Below are 18,769 nucleotides of genomic sequence, written 5' to 3' on the forward strand. Positions count from 1 at the left end.
ATTGACTGTGTAGCCAAAATGTAGGCATCAAGGAAAACTCAAGCGTTTTCTGTTTTGAATGATAGGAGGATAATAGTTCCATTAGCCTCACAGCCTCCCAACGTGAGACAATGGTTTCCCTGTCTCACAGCTCCCATCATGAGACAGGGAAAAAGCAGCAGGAAATTCAGGTCTGAGGAAAGGTGATAGGCTGTTTCAGTCATTTGAATGTGAGGTGCTTGTGGGCTTCTGGAACATCCAAATAATTGTTAGGCAAACAGCTGGATATAAAGATTCTGAAACTCAGGGGCAAGTTCAGGGATAGAAGTCTAGATTTGGAAGTTAACAGTTAAAGCCATGAGAATAGCTGAGATCACTAAATATAAGTGAACAGAGAAGGAAGTTTGGTGGGTAAAAGCTAGAATCCAGAGGAGCAGTAACATTACAGTTAGAGGGTTGAGGATTTCAGAAAGAAGCCGTAGAGGGAATAGAGGAACAGGAGAACCGGAGAGTACTGTCACAAAAGCCAAAGAGTGGAGATTTAGGTAGAATGATTGCTCACTCGTATCCAATGCACTAATGTGGTCTAGCTAGAGGGCTAAATATCACCCACTAAAATGGGCAATGTATGAGTCACTGGTAACACTAAGCAAGACAAGAAATCAAAGAGAAATGTTTGCTGACAGTGAACCCCAAGATAATGAGCTTTATTTGGATATGTTAGATTCTAGGTAACGATGGGGCATTTAAGTGGAAATGCCTAGAACTGAAAATAAGGATAAGAAGTCTAGGCTAGTGACAGTCATTTTGAGTCATTAGTGCATAGGTAATAGTTCATATCATGGGTGTGAGATTTCTCAAGGAGAATACAGATTGGAACTGTAATGGAAGAAAAATATTCAAGGGGCTAACAAAGAGGTGTCTATATAAGAGAATAAGTGGGCCAGATTAGAAGAAAACTCAGAACTCATAGAAAAGCCAAGAAAGGTTTCAAGAAGGTAATGATGAATACTATAATGTTTGCTCCCTCTGGAAGGCTTCTTGAGAAGGTGAGGTTGGAGATGGGAGAAGGTTACATACGTTATCTCATCCCCACTTATAACTAGACAAGAACTCCTGAAGAGAGGAACTGTGATTGTTCTTGGTAACCCCTGGGCTGGTACCGACTTCTACAAAGCTGGTGTTCGTAAATGTTCATTGGTTTGATCTGCAGACACATGAGAGTCAGGTGCACATGGCACTGTGAGGCACCCAGCAAGGCTGGAGGGGGAATGCAGTTGGCAACAAGTTGAGTAAGGAAGGGAGGACAGGATCATTAAAGACCCTGAAATTGGGCAGGAGTTTGAACTTGCTGTAGCACTCCAGGCACCTTCTAAGAAAAGAATGAAGCCGTTTCTTTTTTATTGTTAACAATCCCTCATATGAGAAAAGCCCCTTGCAGTTAACAAGGTACTTATGACCATTATCTCAATTATTCCTCACAAAAGCTCTGTGAGTTAAGCATGATTTTACTAATAAGGAAACAGAAGGTTAGAGAAGTTGAATAGACTATTCAGTAGTTAGTAAATGGTAGACCCAGGGCCCAAGCCCAGATTGTTCCTTGCTCTTTCCTCACAATGCTACTGCTTAGTTTGGTTTCTGTATTGGAGTTCTAGGCTGAAATGACATTAAAATTCTATTAAATTTGGTTTCCGCAGCAGAGGTTTTAAGTTGAAGTGATATTATTAAAATGATATCCTTTTGAAAAATATTTATTGAGTATAAATAAATGTCCTATACATTAAATATCAAGAAATATTCATTATTGATTACAAGTCAACATGTAATACTGAGGGAACCATAGAATCGAAATACCCACTCACGATACAGTAGTGATAATTCCATTCCAATAATGGACACAGTAATAACTTGTTCACAAGACACAACAAAACTCATCAAAAGGCCATCACTTTAACCAACCTATAATACCACAATAGAAAATGATTCTGAATCATAATATGAATAGCCCCAATAATCTCATCTTTGTCTTATCAATTTATCAGGTCATTTTGAGACTGTAGAGTTACACTGTCATAGATTTTTATGATTCCATTTCCTTAGTTTTATTTCAAATTATTATTAATGAATGAAAACAAGTCATACGAGCTAAAGATACTTTTAAACTGAGTTTGTTTTTCATAAGAAAAGAAGGAATCAAATTTTAGTATAAAGAAAGCATTTCCCAAGCAATGAGTCTCTTAATGGAAAAAATAAAAGAGCAATGGAATTAAACTTTCCTTCAAAGAAAGGAAAGAAACCTAAATCTGTTATGGTAAATTTGGAAAGATAAATATTTCCTAGTCCCGTAATATGTGTTTGTTTTACAAGATATACTTGAATGATGCAAATCTATGAAGCAGGGATCTGTGGCAATCCAAATTCATCCACCAGAACTCCATCCTGTAAAAAGGAAGCAATGTTTAGTGCCACTATTTTTTCCATTTGATAAAAAAAAAAAAAAGGATTACAAACATTTAATAGTTAAAACTCATTTCCAAGTATTTAATCAATCAAAACCAAAATCCCACTCATAAGATGAGAACGAGCTTTTTCATGAAAGGAAAAGGAGGAAGTGATAAGAAGAGAACTAGAAAGGGCCAAAAGGGGGCTCCTCCACAGGGGAAAGAGAGTGAAAGAGGGAGAAAGGGAAATCTAAGAGTAAACCTGGAAAGGGGAAAAGGAGGCTGGGAGGGTCAAAAAGGAAAGGTTAAGCAGTGGGTCCTTGCCTCCAGATTTGCATTTTCACACTGATCCCTAATGTGGACCAATGCCTTTCTTAGCCTCCCAAATCCTTGAAGGAGCAGTGCCCTTGGATAGGCAGTCACTTCCATATCATGCTTTATATAATCATAGGCAGTGATACCACTATCAATGAACACCAGGGCTGCTCTGCCTATGGAGCAGCCATTCTTTTATTCCTTTACTTTAAAAACAACAACAGGCTGGGCGTGATGGCTCACACCTGTAATCCCAGCACTTTGGGAGGCTGAGGCAGGTGGATCATTTGAGGTCAGGAGTTCGAGTCCAGCCTGACCAACATGGTGAAACCCCATCTCTACTGAAAACACAAAAAATTAGCCAGGCGTGGTGAAGCTTGCCTGTAATCTCAGCTACTTGGGAGGCTGAGGTGGGAGGATTGCTTGAACTCAGGGGGTGGAGGTTGCAGTGAGCAGAGATTATGCCACTGCACTCCAGCCTGGGTGACAAAGCGAGACTCCATCTCAAAAAGATAAAACAACAACAACAACAACAAAACCCCAATATATCCATAGCATATATAACTCAGGAATCTGTGACCTTCTCAAAGTGGAAATAACATAGATGCTTCAGGGACTTGTTACTAGGAAATTAACAAGGTGGGCTATGGTAGTGTTAATAAAAAATCATTTCATGGGTTGCTGAGAAAAAGTAACCCATGGACTTGGGACCTTGAAGTTGCCAGAGAGGTCAGGGAGGAGTGGGCAGTTCAGAAAGGCAAGACTATCCCAGGCTCAACAGAGAAGGGAGGGATACAATAGAGGAAGATGCATACTCACAGAAACCAGCAATAATGGACCTAAGAAATTACCTCCTCCCTGCCCTTTGCTCTCACATTTTACACATAGGAAAAACTGATGAGGTTCAAAAAGAAGACATAAATTTCTGCTATTTTGCTCAAAGTCACACTGTGCTCAGCTTGGTTGTCATTATTAGTGGCTCACGCCTGTAACCCCAGCACTTTGGGAGGCTGAGGCAGGTGGATCGCTTGAGACCAGGAGTTTGAGACCAGCTGTGGCCAACATGGTAAAATCCTGTCTCTACTAAAAATACAAAAATTAGCCGGGTATGGTGGCGCGCACCTGTAATCCCAGCTATCTGGGTGGCTGAGGCACGAGGATTGCTTGAACCAGGGGGGCAGAGGTTGCAGTGAGCTGAGATCACGCTACTGCACTCCAGCCTGAGTGACAGAATGAGTCTCTGCCTCCAAAAAAAAAAAAAAAAAAGACAACCATGTAGATTTGGACAGAGCTTTAGGTTTGCAAAGTCCTTTACATACAAGATCTAATTTGCTTGCACAACAATTACATGAGATACCTATAATTATCTGTATTTTACAGATGCAAGGAAAAGAAAAGCTTACAATAGCTAAGTAGTTAGTCATACTTAGTGCCAAGTGTTCTGATTCTTTTGCCTTAAATTAGAATCTTTCTACATTAAGTTTTATGCTTAAATTATTAATCCATAGTTTAGAAAATCCACCCATTCTAAACTCCTGTGTGTATAGGAAAAAAAAAAGAAAAAGGAAAATAAAATTAAAAATCCAGCCAGTAATTAACTGGTGTGTATGGAGAGTGAGACTTTTTCACTGCTGCCTAGCAAGTCTCATGCATGTGTTGCTTACGCTTTTACGGGAAATGTCTAAGACCCATCAATGGTACCCAGTGCCAGCTCACAACAAGGGTGATTATGTATGTTACACAAATTGTCCTTATATAAAAATATTCCTGAGCCTCAGTGACACTGTTTATGCAGTCAGTTCATCATCCAATGCAGAAAAACCAGACCTTCAAGGGTTCACAAAATAATGACCAGGACTGTCTTTCTTTGTTCTAATGTAAGACTACCTTTTAGATTCCCAGACTTATGGTCAAGCATAAAGGCTTTGCTATTTTGCATTGAAATATAAACAGAAAAAGCTTTCACCTTGTTTTTTGTGTCAGTGGGAACACCTTCTGGAATTGCAGGTGCAGATGCTGCCTCATCCAAATAAGAACTGTCTTCATCAGCCAGAAGCTCATCACCCAGTGCATCCAACTCTGAGATTGAAACAGTCAACATTTTAAAAAAATGTAACCAAGAAAACTGGCAGCTAATAAATTCTCTCATTTATCGATGGACTTGAAAGAAGGCAGTGAAGAGGGCGTGAAATTGTTGTATGCCATGTGACCATTACATGAAATCAGACTCCAAAAATAAGTCTGTGGTAAAATGAGTTGGAAGTACCCAAGAGGAATGACAATAGCAGGTAGAGACTCATCAGGGGCAACTGAAGATGGGAAATTAAAAAATAAAGAAATAAATTAAAAGGTTCTAGGCAAAAAAAGACCATGGACAGAGCGGGAAAGCAGCAGCAATGTAACAGGGGAATCACACAATAGAAATTCAGTGTGGAATGGTTCTGTCATCTACCCAGTTACTCATGCTAGAAACTGACAGTCACCCTTGACACCTCCCACTTCTTCTACATCCAACCAATCATTAAGTCTTGCCCACTCAATTTTCTAAGATGTCTTCAATCTGTCCACTTCTGTCTGTTTCTGCTACCATCACCCTAGCTAGTCTCGGCCACCATCATCTCTTAAATGGCTATTGCAATAGCTTCCAGACTGCTCTCCCTGAGGCCATTTGACAACTCTTCTCATTTTTTCATGCTATCCCCTACTCATCCTTCAGGTCCCATGCCTCTCTACCACTACTAACTAGGTTAGAGTCCCTTAGTATGTGCTCCCATGCTACCCCATACTTCTTGCCTATAGTCCGTGCTCTAGTAATTAATTACTTGAAGCAAACCATTTATGTCTTCCACTGCTAGAGAAGCTTCATGAATGTAGGGACTGCATTTTTATTCAGTGCTAAATTCCCACCACCTAATAGAGTACCTGGTATAGAGTAGATGCACACTAATTATTTGCCAACGATTATTTCTTTTTTTTGAAAGGTCTCACTCTGCTGCCCAGGCTGCAGTAGTGCAATCTCAGCTCACTGGAACCTCTACCTCCTGGGATCAAGTGATCCTTCCACCTCAGCCTCCCGAGTAGCTAAGACCACAGGCACACACCACCATGCCTGGGTAATTTTTGTATTTTTTGTAGAGATGGGGTCACGCCACATTGCTCAGCCAGGTCTCGAACTCCTGGGCTTGAGTGGATCCGCCTACCTTGGCCTCCCAAAGTGCTGGGATTAGGGTGCCTGGCCCTAATTATTGTTTCTTAATTGGTGTTGCTGTTCTGAGGGAGAGGACTCCAACTAGGAAAACAGGTAGAACAAAATCAAAAGGAATATAGCAAGGAAAGGCCATGTGGAGGATACTTACAGATACTAAGCACCAGGTCAGCCTGTACCTGGACTTCCTTCAGAGTTGATCCATCCCACTGTTGTTGGTGGAGTATACAATCTGATGTGGCTGCCTCACAAGCTCTTTGCCCAGGGACTGTACCGTAAACTAACCTTCAGGAAATCCTGATAGAAATTTTCACTAGCATTTGGGAAAAGGTCCCAGGCAGTTGTTCCTTTTGGACTCCAAAACTAAATATACATTACTTTTCTCATAACTTACCTGCTTCTAAATCATCTTCATCCAGTTCTGGGGTGCCATAACTGCGACTCAGTGCTTCTTGGATTTCATTTGCATCTTCCATCATATCCTCTAGCTGGTCTTGTAAATCCTATGGAAGTATATATGAGAGGATTTTCTCTTATTTACCATTTTCTTCTAAGTACCCCTTTCCTCTACATTCTCCTTTGAATCTAGACATGAGCAATTTTTAAAAAGATAATGTATGTAAAACGCCAAGCACATAAACAGTTCTCAAAAACTGTTAGTTCACCTCCCCTAGCCCAGTCTTTGGCTAGCAATTTTTTAATATCAACAACTGAGCAGACACTCCTCTAAAGGACAGGTTCAAGTAACTCTTAAACATCCCTTCTAATTAAAAGTATGAGAGAATGCTTAAAGAATTAAAAATCACAAGCCCAAAGACTTCCTCTAACAATAACTATGAATGTTACGGACCCACATAATCCCCCGCCTATTTTTGGTGGCAAAATGTGAACTTAAAAATAAAGAATAGAATTGGTGATCTCTCACTTTATTTTTTACTTTATTGATTGATTGATTGATTGATTGATTGAGATGGAGTCTCACTCTGTCGCCCAGGCTGGAGTGCAATGGTGTAATCTCAGCTCACTGCAACCTTCACCTCCCGGGTTCAAGCAATTCTCCTGCCTCAGCCTCCAAGTAGCTGAGATTACAGGTGTGCACCACCACGCTTGGCTAATTTTTGTATTTTCAGTAGAGATGGGGTTTTGCCATCTTGGTTAGGCTGGTCTCGAACTCCCAACCTCAGGTGGTCTGCCCGCCTCAGCCTCCCAACGTGCTGGGATTATAGGCATGAGCTACCATGCCCGGCTGGATTTGATTTTAAAGTGCCTCATGGAAGCCCAAAGTCCTATGTGAGAATAGATGATTGTCAGCTGTCTAGCTGTCTACTATTACAGAAGGTTTTACTTGAAACATTAAATCAAGCAACTATCTTGATCTAAACTATCAATCATTTTCTAGTTAATGAAGACAGGGAGGTTATTGAGACAAGCAAATTATTCTTCTCAAGTCAGTCAAAGACAGATTACATTGTATAGAGAAAGGAGGCAAGAGTAGAAACAACTGAAGTGGTAGAAAAAGTGAGTTGTACATGGCCCACCCTGGGTGGAGAATCAGAAAGGGAATCATGATAGGTGTCACAGCCAAGACAAGGCTGGTGAAAAAAATGGACCAAGGGCATAAATCATGTGTGAATAATCTACCTGTGCTTAACTGGGAGATTACTACAAGGCTAAAAATGCAGTTGTCCCTTGGTACACGCAAGGGATTGGTTCCAGGATGTCTGCCTATACCAAAATCTGCCCATACCTAAATCCCCAGTCGGCCCTCCATATGGGTGGTTTCGCATCCTGCAAATACTCTATTTTCGATCCTTGTTTGGTTGAAAAGTATCTGCATATAAGTGACTTGTGCAGTTCAAACTGCACTTGCTGTTCAAGGGTAAATTGTAATGTGAAACCAATCTAAGAAGTGGTATAGCATAACAAAGGGCAGCTGGTATAATGGTTAGGAGTGAGACTCTGGAGTCAGATATACCCAAGTTCAATTTTGCCATTACTCAATGAGAAGTAATGTCTCTAAGCCTTATTTTCCTCATTTGTAAAATGGAATTATTAATAGCCATATCTGGCCAGGCACAGTGGCTCACGCCTGTAATCCCAGCACTTTGGGAGGCCGAAGTGGGTGGACTGCCTGAACTCAGGAGTCTGCGACCAGCCTGGACAACACAGTGAAACTCTATCTCTACTAAAATACAAAAAAGTAGCTCGGCATGGCAGCATGCGCCTATAATCCCAGCTACTCAGGAGGCTGAGGCAGGAGAACCATTTGAACCCGGGAGGCAGAGGTTGCAGTGAGCTGAGATCACGCCACTGCACTCCAGCCTGGGCGACAGAGCGAGACTCCATTTCGAAAATAAATAAATAAATAAAATAGCCATATTCTCACTGCGGTTATTGTAAGGATTTATTGCAATAATATATGTAAAACACTAAGCACCTAATACTATATATATTTTACTGTGTTAATTATGTGCAGAACAATACACTCTTCATATACTAAAATTTCACACAGACAGGAATAGAACTAGTGTCGATAAAGCAAAAGGACCAAATCAGCACCATTTATCCTTCAGAATTTCTACGCAATGCAAGACATTTGAAAATTCTGCCGGGTGCAGTAGCTTATGCTTGTAATCCCAGCACTCTGGAAGGCAAAAGTGGGCGGATCGCTTGAGCTCAGGAGTTTGGGACCAACCTGGGGAACATGGCAAAACCTCATCTCCACAAAAAATACAAAATTCAGCTGGGCATGGTGCATGCCTGTAGTCCCAGCTACTCGGGAGACTGAAGCAGAAGGATGGCTTGAGCCTGGGAGGCGGAGGTTGCGGTGAGCTGAGACTGAGTCACTATAATCCAGCCTGGGCAACAGCAAAAAAGAAAAAAGAAAATTCCTTCCTGACCCCCATAAAGGTGAAAAGGGTAGTAAAATGGAGGGGAAATTTTTTTTTTTAAACTTTGATTTTCTGTATTTCCAAGTACCAAACTGCCACATTATATGCATATTTAACACTCTGCTACACAGAGAAGCACTGGCTGAGTAATAATTAAAAGACAATGAAAATAACAGAGAGAAAGCTAATCAAGTCAAGCTTATACAATAGCATTACACATCAAGACACATCTTCCCAGATCATTTATGAATAGGATTCCTAGCAAGACTCCAGGATAGACACAGAAAAAATTCATCCCACAATTAGCTGGTTTTCTATTGTATAAACAAACAAAAGCAATATAAAAAAATATAAGCACTAAGCTAAAAAGAACGTTGACGCAGTGATATGCAGAAACTGAAAAAAGCAAAAGAAAAACAGACCTACACGCACACAACAGCAAAATAAAAAGTTAAGGCTATAAAACAATGAAAATATTTTCCAAGTAAAGCATTTTAGGAAAATAAATCTAACCAAAAAATTCAGATCTAACTAAAGACACATACACACCAAAAGAGTTAAAGGGGCTCTCCACCTGTCATGCTGGCAATCTATTGGAGGACAGGAAAAGGATAATTAGGCAGGGAGACAGACAGACAACCACAGGTGAGAGACGAAGAGACATACAAAGCATTCACAAAGACCAAAGTTTCTCTTTTGTTCCTATTAAATAGCTTTAATTAAAACACAAGGAACCCTAAAAGCAGAAAATACCATTGCATTTCATTATATTTTAATGGCAAATGATATTATACAAAAAAAGATGGCTGGGAGTGATGGCTCACGCCTGTAATCCCAGCACTTTGGGAGGCCGAGGCGGGCGGATCACTTGAGGTCAGGAGTTTGAGACTAGCCTGGCCAACATGGTGAAACCCCATCTCTACAAAAAAATACAAAAATTAGCTGGGCGTGGTGGCGGGTACCTGTAATCCCAGCTGTTTGGAAGGCTGAGGCAGAAGAATCGCTTGAACCCAGGAAGCGGAGGTTGCAGTAAGTGGAGATCACACCACTGCACTCCAGCCTTGGTGACAGAACGAGACTCTGTCTCAAAAAAAAAAAAAAAAAAAAAGACAAGCATACACAGAACACTTCTATCAGTGAAGCTCTTAGAGAGTATCACATCATTTAATTCCATGCATGCAGACACTTGTGGAGGATTAGAGACCAAGGCAACCTAAGAGGGGTGCTTGAAAAAATAAAAAAATAAGAGAGGGGAGAAATGCCTTCACCTTTTTTTTTTTTTTAAGACAGAGTCTCACTCTGTCGCCCAGGCTGAAGTGCAGTGGTGCGATCTCGGCTCACTGCATGCTCTGCCTCCCAGGTTCACGCCATTCTCCTGCCTCAGCCTCCTGAGTAGCTGGGACTACAGGCACCCGCCACCACACCATGCCCAGCTAATTTTTTTTGTATTTTTAGTAGAGATGGGGTTTCACCGTGTTGGCCAGGATGGTCTCGATCTCCTGACCTCGTGATCCACCTGCCTCGGCCTCCCAAAGTGCTGGGATTACAGGCGTGAGCCACCGCGCCCGGCCTGCCTTCACTCTTACTAAAGATCAGCATTATCAGAGAATACCTTTACAGTGGCAATAAAATGCCTGGTATGTAGTAACTGCTCACCCAACAAACACTGCTTGAATCAGGCCATACAGCTTTCTCTCCCCCACCTTTTTTTTTGGCTTTATCTCCTTTTACAGTCTCTGATTCATTAACCATCAAACACTTTCTGAGCACCAACTATGGCGGGGCATTGTTGTGGGCACTGGGGACATAGTAGTAAACAAAATCAAGTCCCTGAATTCAAGGAAATGGACATTCTAGTTAGGGGGTAAAGGTCAAGAGCACCATTTTGTATGCAGAAAGGAAGCCTCTCTCCTCTGACCAGTCACCACTCACTCCCTCTGCCATCTCTTCTTGCCACCTGGGCTGTTCATCTGACAGCTGAGAGCTGCCAAGCTCTTAGGGCTCATCTCCCTGGTCAAAACCCAATTCCAATAAAAAATGCTAACTGTAAGGAACTAATGACATTACTATTAAAAATCTAAAGAGAATTACTAGAAAAGGGAACCAAGTCTACTACACTAGGAGTTGGGCTAAACACTTTACATACACTTTACCTACATACCTTCATTTAACACTCATGACAATCCTGGGAAAAGGCAACAACATCACTACTCTACCACTGAAGAAACAGACTAAGTATCATTGCATTAGTTAAAAGTAACTACTGGATGCTTATTATAGGTCAGGCATTGTGCGTGTAGATATACTAGCTCATTTATTTCATCCTCATAATACAGAAGTTTCTCGACTTATGATAGGGTCACATTCTGATAAACCCATTGTAAGTTCAAAATATCTTAAATAGAAAGTGCATTCAGGGCTGGGCGCGGTGGCTCAAGCCTGTAATCCCAACACTTTGGGAGGCCGAGACGGGCGAATCACGAGGTCAGGAGATGGAGACCATCCTGGCTAACAAGGTGAAACCCCGTCTTTACTAAAAAATACAAAAAAAAACTAGCTGGGCAAGGTGGCGGGCGTCTGTAGTCCCAGCTACTCGGGAGGCTGAGGCAGGAGAATGGCGTAAACCTGGGAGGCAGAGCTTGCAGTGAGCTGAGATCTGGCCACGGCACTCCAGCCTGTGCGACAGAGCGAGACTCTGTCTCAAAAAAAAAAAAAGAAAGTGCATTCAATACACCTAACCCACTAAACCATCACTTAACCTAGCCTACCTTAATTGTGCTCAGAACACTTACATTGGCCTACAGTTGGGCAAAATCATCTAACAGACTATTTTATAATAAAGTGTTGAGTATCTCATGTAATTTATTAAATATTGTACAAAAACTGAAAAACAGAATGGTTACGTGGATACTCAAAGTATGGTTTCTACCGAATACATATAGTTTTCGCACCATCATCAAACTGAAAAATCGTTAAGTTGAACCATCTTAAATCAGGGACAGTCTGTAACTGTATGTGGTATTAGGATCTGAGGAAACTGAGACATTTGGTACCCTTTCTCGAAGTTACTCTACTAGTAAAAGGCAGCCCCAAGATTCAATTCCTCTCCTGTGCTATTCCTATCACACGCACACTCGTTTGGATTCTCTCAGAAACTAGTGCACATTCTTGCAGAAACTAGCATACATCTCACCTCAATCTGGTCGATCTTCACTTGCTTGTATGCCTTCTTCATTTCCTTTACTCCCAGTTTCATAGCATCAACCTAAGAAAAGGAAGAAGAAAACACAATGTTTTAGAAAGTCATGTTGGCTAAATTGTCTTTATTTATTTATTTATTTGAGACTGTTTCACTCTTGCTGCCCAGGCTGGAGTGCAATGGCTCACTGCAACCTCTGCCTCCTGGGTTCAAGCGATTCTCCTGCCTCAGCCTCCCAGGTAGCTGTGATTACAGGTGCACACCACCACACCCAGCTAATTTTTGTATTTTTCAGTAGAGGCAGGGTTTCACCATGTGGTCAGGCTGGTCTCGAACTCCTGACTTCAGGTGATCCACCCACCTCAGCCTCCCAGTGTTGGGATTACAGGCATGAGCCACTGCACCCAGCTGGTTCAACTGTCTTTAAAAAGCCATAGGAAAAGAGAATAAGAATAAATAAATGAAATAACAGGAAAAGATGTTTTGGGAGTACCGTGGTCTTGGTGTCCTTCAATGACTGGATGGTATAATTGGCTTGTTCCATGTTAAATGACTGTTGGGCGAGATTGTCCCGCTGCTGCTCATACCTTTTTAGAGTCAATAGAGAATGGCAAATATATGAACCAGACAGAAATCCTCAAGAACAAAGTATCCCCACACTAAATAAGAGTATTTTCTTTAAAAAAAAAAAAAAACTTAAAAATTAGATATCACACAGAAAAATTGGCAAAAACAATTTAATCACTCTAACACAAATATCATTTGATGTGTCCCTCCAGTCTTTTTCCTTTGTATGTACAGTCATGCATCGCTTAACAATGGGGTTATGTTCTGAGAAATATGTTGTTAGGCAATTTCATCATTGTGCAAACATCACAGAGTGTATTTACACAAACCTATGCGGTATAGCCCACTACTCACCTAAGTTATATGATATAGCCTACTGCTTGCTCCTAGGCTACAAACCTGTACAGCATGTTACTGTACTGAATATCGTAGCCAATTGTAACACTATGGTATCTGTGTATCTAAACATCCTATAGAAAAGATACAGTAAATATACAGTATTATAACCTTACAGGGGCCAGAGTGGTATAATGCAGTCTGTTCTGTCATTCATTGACAAAAACATTGTTATGCAGCACATGACTGTATTTTAGTTACAACACTATTTTCCACTTAACATTATAGCATTTGCTTTTTTCTATGTTGCTGCATATCATTTTTTTTTTTTTTTTTTTGAGACAGAGTTTCGCTCTTGTTGCCCAGGCTGGAGTGCAATGGTACCATTTTGGCTCACCACAACCTCCGCCTCCTGGGTTCAAGCAATTCTCCTGCCTCAGCCTCTGGAGTAGCTGGGATTACAGGCATGCACCACCATGCCCAGCTAATTTTGTATTTTTAGTAGAGACAGGGTTTCTCCATGTTGGTCAGGCTGGTCTCGAACTCCCAACCTCAGGTGATCCGCCTGCTTCAGCCTCCCAAAGTGCTGGGATTACAGGCATGAGCCATTGCGCCACGCTTGCTGCATATCTTAATATGGCTTTATAATTATTTTCTATGATAAATATACAGAAGTAAAATTTTAGAGCAAAGGGTAAAACTATTTTTAAGGCTCTTCATACATATAGCTAAAAACGGTTTTCCAGAATTTTGAACTCCTTGAAGACAGGCATATTTTATTTTGTTTTATTTATTTATTTATTTGTTTAGAGACAGTCTCGCTCTGTTGCCCAGGCTGGAGTATAGTGGTGCCGTCTCAGATCACTGTAACCTCTGCCTCCTGGGTTCAAGCGATTCTCCCACCTCAGCCTCCCAAGTAGGTGGGACTACAAGCGCACGCAACCACACCCAGCTAATTTTTGTATTTTTAGTGGAGACGGGATTTCACCATGTTGGCCAGGCTGATCTCCGACTCCTGACCTCAAGTGATCTGCTGTCTTGGCCTCCCAAAATGCCGGGATTATAGGTGTGAGCTACGGTGGCCAGCCCCAGGTGTGTTTTACTAATTTTGTACCCATAATTAGCTAATCCATCTGACCTAATATGTCTGGTGTTCAAAATGTTTTTAAAATAAAGTTTTATATCAAATTATAATATTACCTCAAAGACTTATGTCACTATGTTCTTTATACAATATTGGAAACAATCTATCCAACTAGAAAAAGAATGGTCCAAAAAAAAAAAAAAAAAAAGAATGGTCCATTCATGGTGCAAGCAAATGGTAGAATATTATAATCTCATTAAAAAATGTAAAGTTTCCAAAGAATATTTAAAAGAATAGGGAAATGCTCATGATATTAAGTGGAAAAGGAAAAGCTACATATACACACTACAATTTCATTTCTTCTAAAAAGTTATATGCACACATACCACATATGCAGAAGCAGAGGAAAGAAACTGGAAGAAATTAGCATTTTAAAGGTGGTTATTTCTTTTTTTTTTTTTTTTTTTTTGAGACGGAGTCTTGCTTTGCCGCCCAGGCTGGAGTGCAGTGGCCGGATATCAGCTCACTGCAAGCTCCGCCTCCCGGGTTTACGCCATTCTCCTGCCTCAGCCTCCCGAGTAGCTGGGACTACAGGCGCCCGCCACCTCGCCCGGCTAGTTTTTTGTATTTTTTTAGTAGAGACGGGGTTTCACCGTGTTAGCCAGGATGGTCTCGATCTCCTGACCTCGTGATCCACCCGTCTCGGCCTCCCAAAGTGCTGGGATTACAGGCTTGAGCCACCGCGCCCGGCCAAAGGTGGTTATTTCTAGCAGTAAGAATCTAGGTAAATTTTATTTTCTTCTGTTCATATTTATGTATTTTCCAAGTTTCTACAACGAACCTGTATTCTTTTTAATCACAAAAAAGGTTACTTAAAACTAGTAATGCTACCAATTAAGAAGGTAAATCATTTCACCACACTCTCACCAGTCTAGGCATTACAATTTCTTTTTCCAATTTGATCTAATCTGAAAGGAGGAAGATGGCATCTGGTATCTTATAAAAAGTCATTTTAATATAGGAAGAGAGATACTGACAATCTTTCTGGTTCCTCAATAGCTAATTACACCTGATCTCTATAACCCTGCAGAGGAGCTCATCAGCTGAACAGTCCACAGAGGTAGGCACCAAAGATACTAGTTAGCTTCTGCTCAAAATTGGGACATAGTCACCTAAAACAAATTAAGGATCTTTAAATTTATTATGGTGGGAGGCAACAAACATTTAGGATTCCTAACTTTACAAACAAAAACAAAAAAGGTACACTCTAAAATAAATAATAGGAAAACCAAACCCTACAGATCTGGTCCAAAACAGTAGTCACTAACCATATAAGGCTACTTAAATTATTTAAATTGAATAAAATTTAAACTTTAGCTCCTTAGTCACACTAGCCACATTTCAAGTGCTCAATAACCACTTGTTGCTAATAGCTACTGTATTGAGCACACAGATATAGAGCATCTCCATCGTGGCAAAAAGTTCTATTTAGATGGAAGTTGTTACAACAGATATTGCTGAACACGTAGCGGGGAAGAACCCAGCTAACCGTATTTAATTACATGTCAATGAAAATTTGTAATTAAATCAAGAGTGCTTAGAAAATAGTATGAAAACCTGAAGGAATGGAAGACCATTTTTCTTTTAGTTAAACCTGCTGTGGGGAAAGAAATTGTATGTGTAACTTACATTCGCTTTTGCTTTAAAACTCGCAAGGCTTTCTGCTTGACCATATTCTGGAGAGAAAAACGGATTTAATAAAAATAAGGTGGAAAACACACATACAGTAAAAGAAATTTCCCATAGCCTCAAACTCACATGCCTACTTCCTCTCTTCTTCAAAGTAGTAGGCATAATGGCTCCTGGATTCTGTTCTTCCCCTCCCCAAAACAGGTATCTCTAAGGTCCAGTCTTTAAGCCTTAGCTCCTATCTGTCTTTGCATCCCACATCCCAGAGTCCTGAACCACTTTCTCTTTTCCTAATGCATATTATCTCCGCCTCTAGCCCCAGAAGTGCTGATTCTGTATATCCAGTTGCCTTAGGGAGATTCTTCACTTGTATAGCCTATCAACTTAACCTCAATAATTCCAAACTCCTAAACCTTATCTCACCTTGGAAATAGGTAACAATGGCCCACCAATCTCTCACCTCTCTAGGTTGAAAATCTTTATATCAACCTTATCTTTCCTCTTTCTGTAGTTTGTTCATGCACAATCATCCTGTTAGCTGATTTCAGAACTCACTTTCAAACTGATTCTTTGGTTTCCTACCACCATGGTTTGGGCTTTCATTGTCTCAAATCTAGATGGGCTTTCCTGCCTCTGGTTGCTCTTCATTCCCCATCATCCACTAAGATGGCTGGGAAAAGCCTTCCTTTTCTATAGAATGCTGTAGACCATTTTATTTGTCTTCTCCAATGAGGAAGGAAAAACAGGTATTATTACTTCACAGATTATCATAACTTACATTTACTGAGTACTACTACATAGTGGTACACATCAATTACCTCATTTAATCCTCATACTGTATGGTAGGTATTATCTCTGTTTTACAGATGGGGAACTAGAGGTTCAGTGATACCCAGGCTCACATGGTTAATAAGTTATGGATCTGGAAAAAACAAGGTAGTTCTATATCCACACTCCATGTGCTTAAATGCAGTACTTTATGTTTCTACCTAACAAGAGTGGAAAATAAGTTGACTTTATCAAGGTCACAACTAGATGGCAGGGACAGTGTTAGAACACTGGTCCCAGATGCCTAGTTCAGTTTTTCCCAGCAGGCCACTCTTTAAGCAGTCTAATATATCAACCTAACCTGACCAGCTTGGCAAGTCATTGATCTTGAGCACAGCCTAGTCTTCCTCTCCAGATGACCACCTTCTCAGTATATGTACATGCTTTTAGACGTGTGACCAGCATCTCTTTCCACCAGATCAATCCCCAGCCTCCCTTCCGTATTTGGTTGCAAACTCTCCTCCCTAAAGGATACACCCTCACGTTTTCTCCTTATGAGACTGTAAGCATCTCTTCTGTAGGGATGCTCACAGCCCCTGCACTAGGTCCTGTGTTTTTTTTTTTTTTTTTGAGACGGAATCTCACACTGTCACCTGGGCTAGAGTGCAATGGTGTGGTCTCTGCTCACTGCAACCTCCGCCTCCCAGGTTCAAGTGATTCTTCTGTCTCAGCCTCCTGAGTAGCTGGGATTACAGGTGCCCGCCACCATGCCCGGCTAAGTTTTTGTATTTTCAGTAGAGATGGGGTTTCACTATGTTGGCCAGGCTGGTCTCAAATGCCTGACCTCGTGATCCACCCGCCTCAGCCTCCCAAAGTGCTGGATTACAGGCATGAGCCATCGTGCCCAGCCAAACTAGGCCCTATTTCTGTAAGTGCTAAAACTAGGCTGTGCCAGCACCTTGTGCAGCAGTTGCTGCCTATCTTACCTTTGCAGGACCCTCTCTCATCTTCTTGATCTGATCCTTATACTTCACTAGCTCAGCATCCAATCGAGAAATCTTCTTGTCAATGGATTCTGCCCTGCTGTCCACCTTGGAGGAAAATATCAAATGCACTGGTACTTACTGCAATACACTTAATCCAGAAGGGGCAGGTAGAGAGGAAGGAATACAGAGGAAGAAAAGAGGAGCTTAAGGGGAAGGGTGAAAAACAGTGGTTCACAAAGAAGGGTATTCCCAACCAGAAACCCCGGGCTTTTATAAATTATACCCTGACACCCCCCCCCCCCCCCCCCCCCCCCCCCCCGCCACACTGCCCCAATTCTGATATACCAGGTAACCCTCAAGTGGGTTGGGGCAGAAAATAATTTGGAAATCACTGAGTTGAGTTGGAATTTCCCTAGAATCAGAGACTAGCCAGGCTGAGAGCTCATCCAAGAGGCGCGTGAAATGGGCCAGTGCCCAGTGAAACCAGCTGATTGTAGATCTAGTGCCATTTCCTAGATCGGGGATGGTGGCTTAATCTGAGGTGCCAGGGTTCTGAGTTTTGTGTTACTGAGATCCAAGACTGAGGTACAGATATGTTGACCTAGGATATCAAGCTGAGTCCTGATGTGGGCTGGGGATGACAGATGGAAGGGTGAGGGATCAGGCAGGACAAAGTGGGAAGGGTGTATGGGCCTAGGGCTGGGTGAGGTGAGAGGATCAAGGCGAGAGTGGACGGGCCATGGGCATCAAAACGGGTTGGGTGCTGGCAGGGTAAGACAGTGATGGGGTTAGGGGGTCCCTGGTTTGTGGCGTTAGGAATGACTTGGGTAACAGGGATGAAGGGGAGAAGGTGGGATAGAGAGGGCCGACGTATAAGGGGCCCAGGACCCGAAACGAAGTGGAAGAATAGGGGCCCGGCACCGGGGATGGGCGGGGTCGGGTGTGTCAGAGGTCCTGAGCCTACTTATGCATGATCAAATGCCCACCGTGCCAATGCAGTCAGTCAGGCTGGGCGGCGGAGCCTTGGGTTTCGCTTTCCCGAAGAGTCGGTTCATCTTCAGCGGCCGCAAAGAAACCCAAACACTAAAGCAAAATCAGAAACGGAAGCAGAGTCACTCCCGCCTCGACTTCCGGCCCCTCTGTGCGCAAGCGCAATATGCCCCCTGGCGTTTCCCGATTCTTTTTCCGGATTTTCAGCCGGGTCTTCCGGAGAAGGAGAGCAAAACAACTTGGTGCACTCGGAGAGTGCCTGCAGGGGGCGGGGTGTTGGTGGAAGGAGTGGGAGGGGTTTTATTGTAGTAAGGCGGGG

At 41.9% G+C, this 18,769-nt stretch overlaps 1 protein-coding gene across 1 annotated transcript; it reads right to left on the reverse strand.

Annotated features, from left to right (window-relative positions):
• Nucleotides 1-1,714: 1,714 nt before the first annotated feature.
• On the reverse strand, nucleotides 1,715-18,724 carry CHMP5 (charged multivesicular body protein 5). Its single transcript, XM_033238322.1, has 8 exons — nucleotides 18,447-18,724; nucleotides 17,461-17,565; nucleotides 15,707-15,753; nucleotides 12,524-12,617; nucleotides 12,025-12,096; nucleotides 6,335-6,443; nucleotides 4,702-4,814; nucleotides 1,715-2,418 (listed from the first exon to the last, which is right to left on the reverse strand). The coding sequence occupies exons 1-8, from the start codon at nucleotides 18,513-18,515 to the stop codon at nucleotides 2,368-2,370; spliced, it is 660 nt and encodes a 219-aa protein (XP_033094213.1). The 5' UTR covers nucleotides 18,516-18,724; the 3' UTR covers nucleotides 1,715-2,367.
• Nucleotides 18,725-18,769: the final 45 nt, after the last annotated feature.

The sequence above is a fragment of the Trachypithecus francoisi genome, unplaced genomic scaffold, assembly GCF_009764315.1.
Source record: "Trachypithecus francoisi isolate TF-2019V2 unplaced genomic scaffold, Tfra_2.0 Lachesis_group16, whole genome shotgun sequence".
NCBI lineage: Eukaryota > Metazoa > Chordata > Mammalia > Primates > Cercopithecidae > Trachypithecus > Trachypithecus francoisi.

What these genes read in the sequence shown, in the direction of transcription:
- CHMP5 (XM_033238322.1), bottom strand. Translation starts at nt 18,515, where the DNA reads ATGAACCGACTCTTCGGGAAAGCGAAACCCAAGGCTCCGCCGCCCAGC. An exon ending in TGAGAGAGGGTCCTGCAAAG is followed by an intron (nt 15,754 to 17,460) that starts GTAAGATAGGCA and finishes TTTTCTCTCCAG; the next exon opens with AATATGGTCAAGCAGAAAGC. An exon ending in CCACTGACACAAAAAACAAG is followed by an intron (nt 2,419 to 4,701) that starts GTGAAAGCTTTT and finishes TCCTTTTTACAG; the next exon opens with GATGGAGTTCTGGTGGATGA.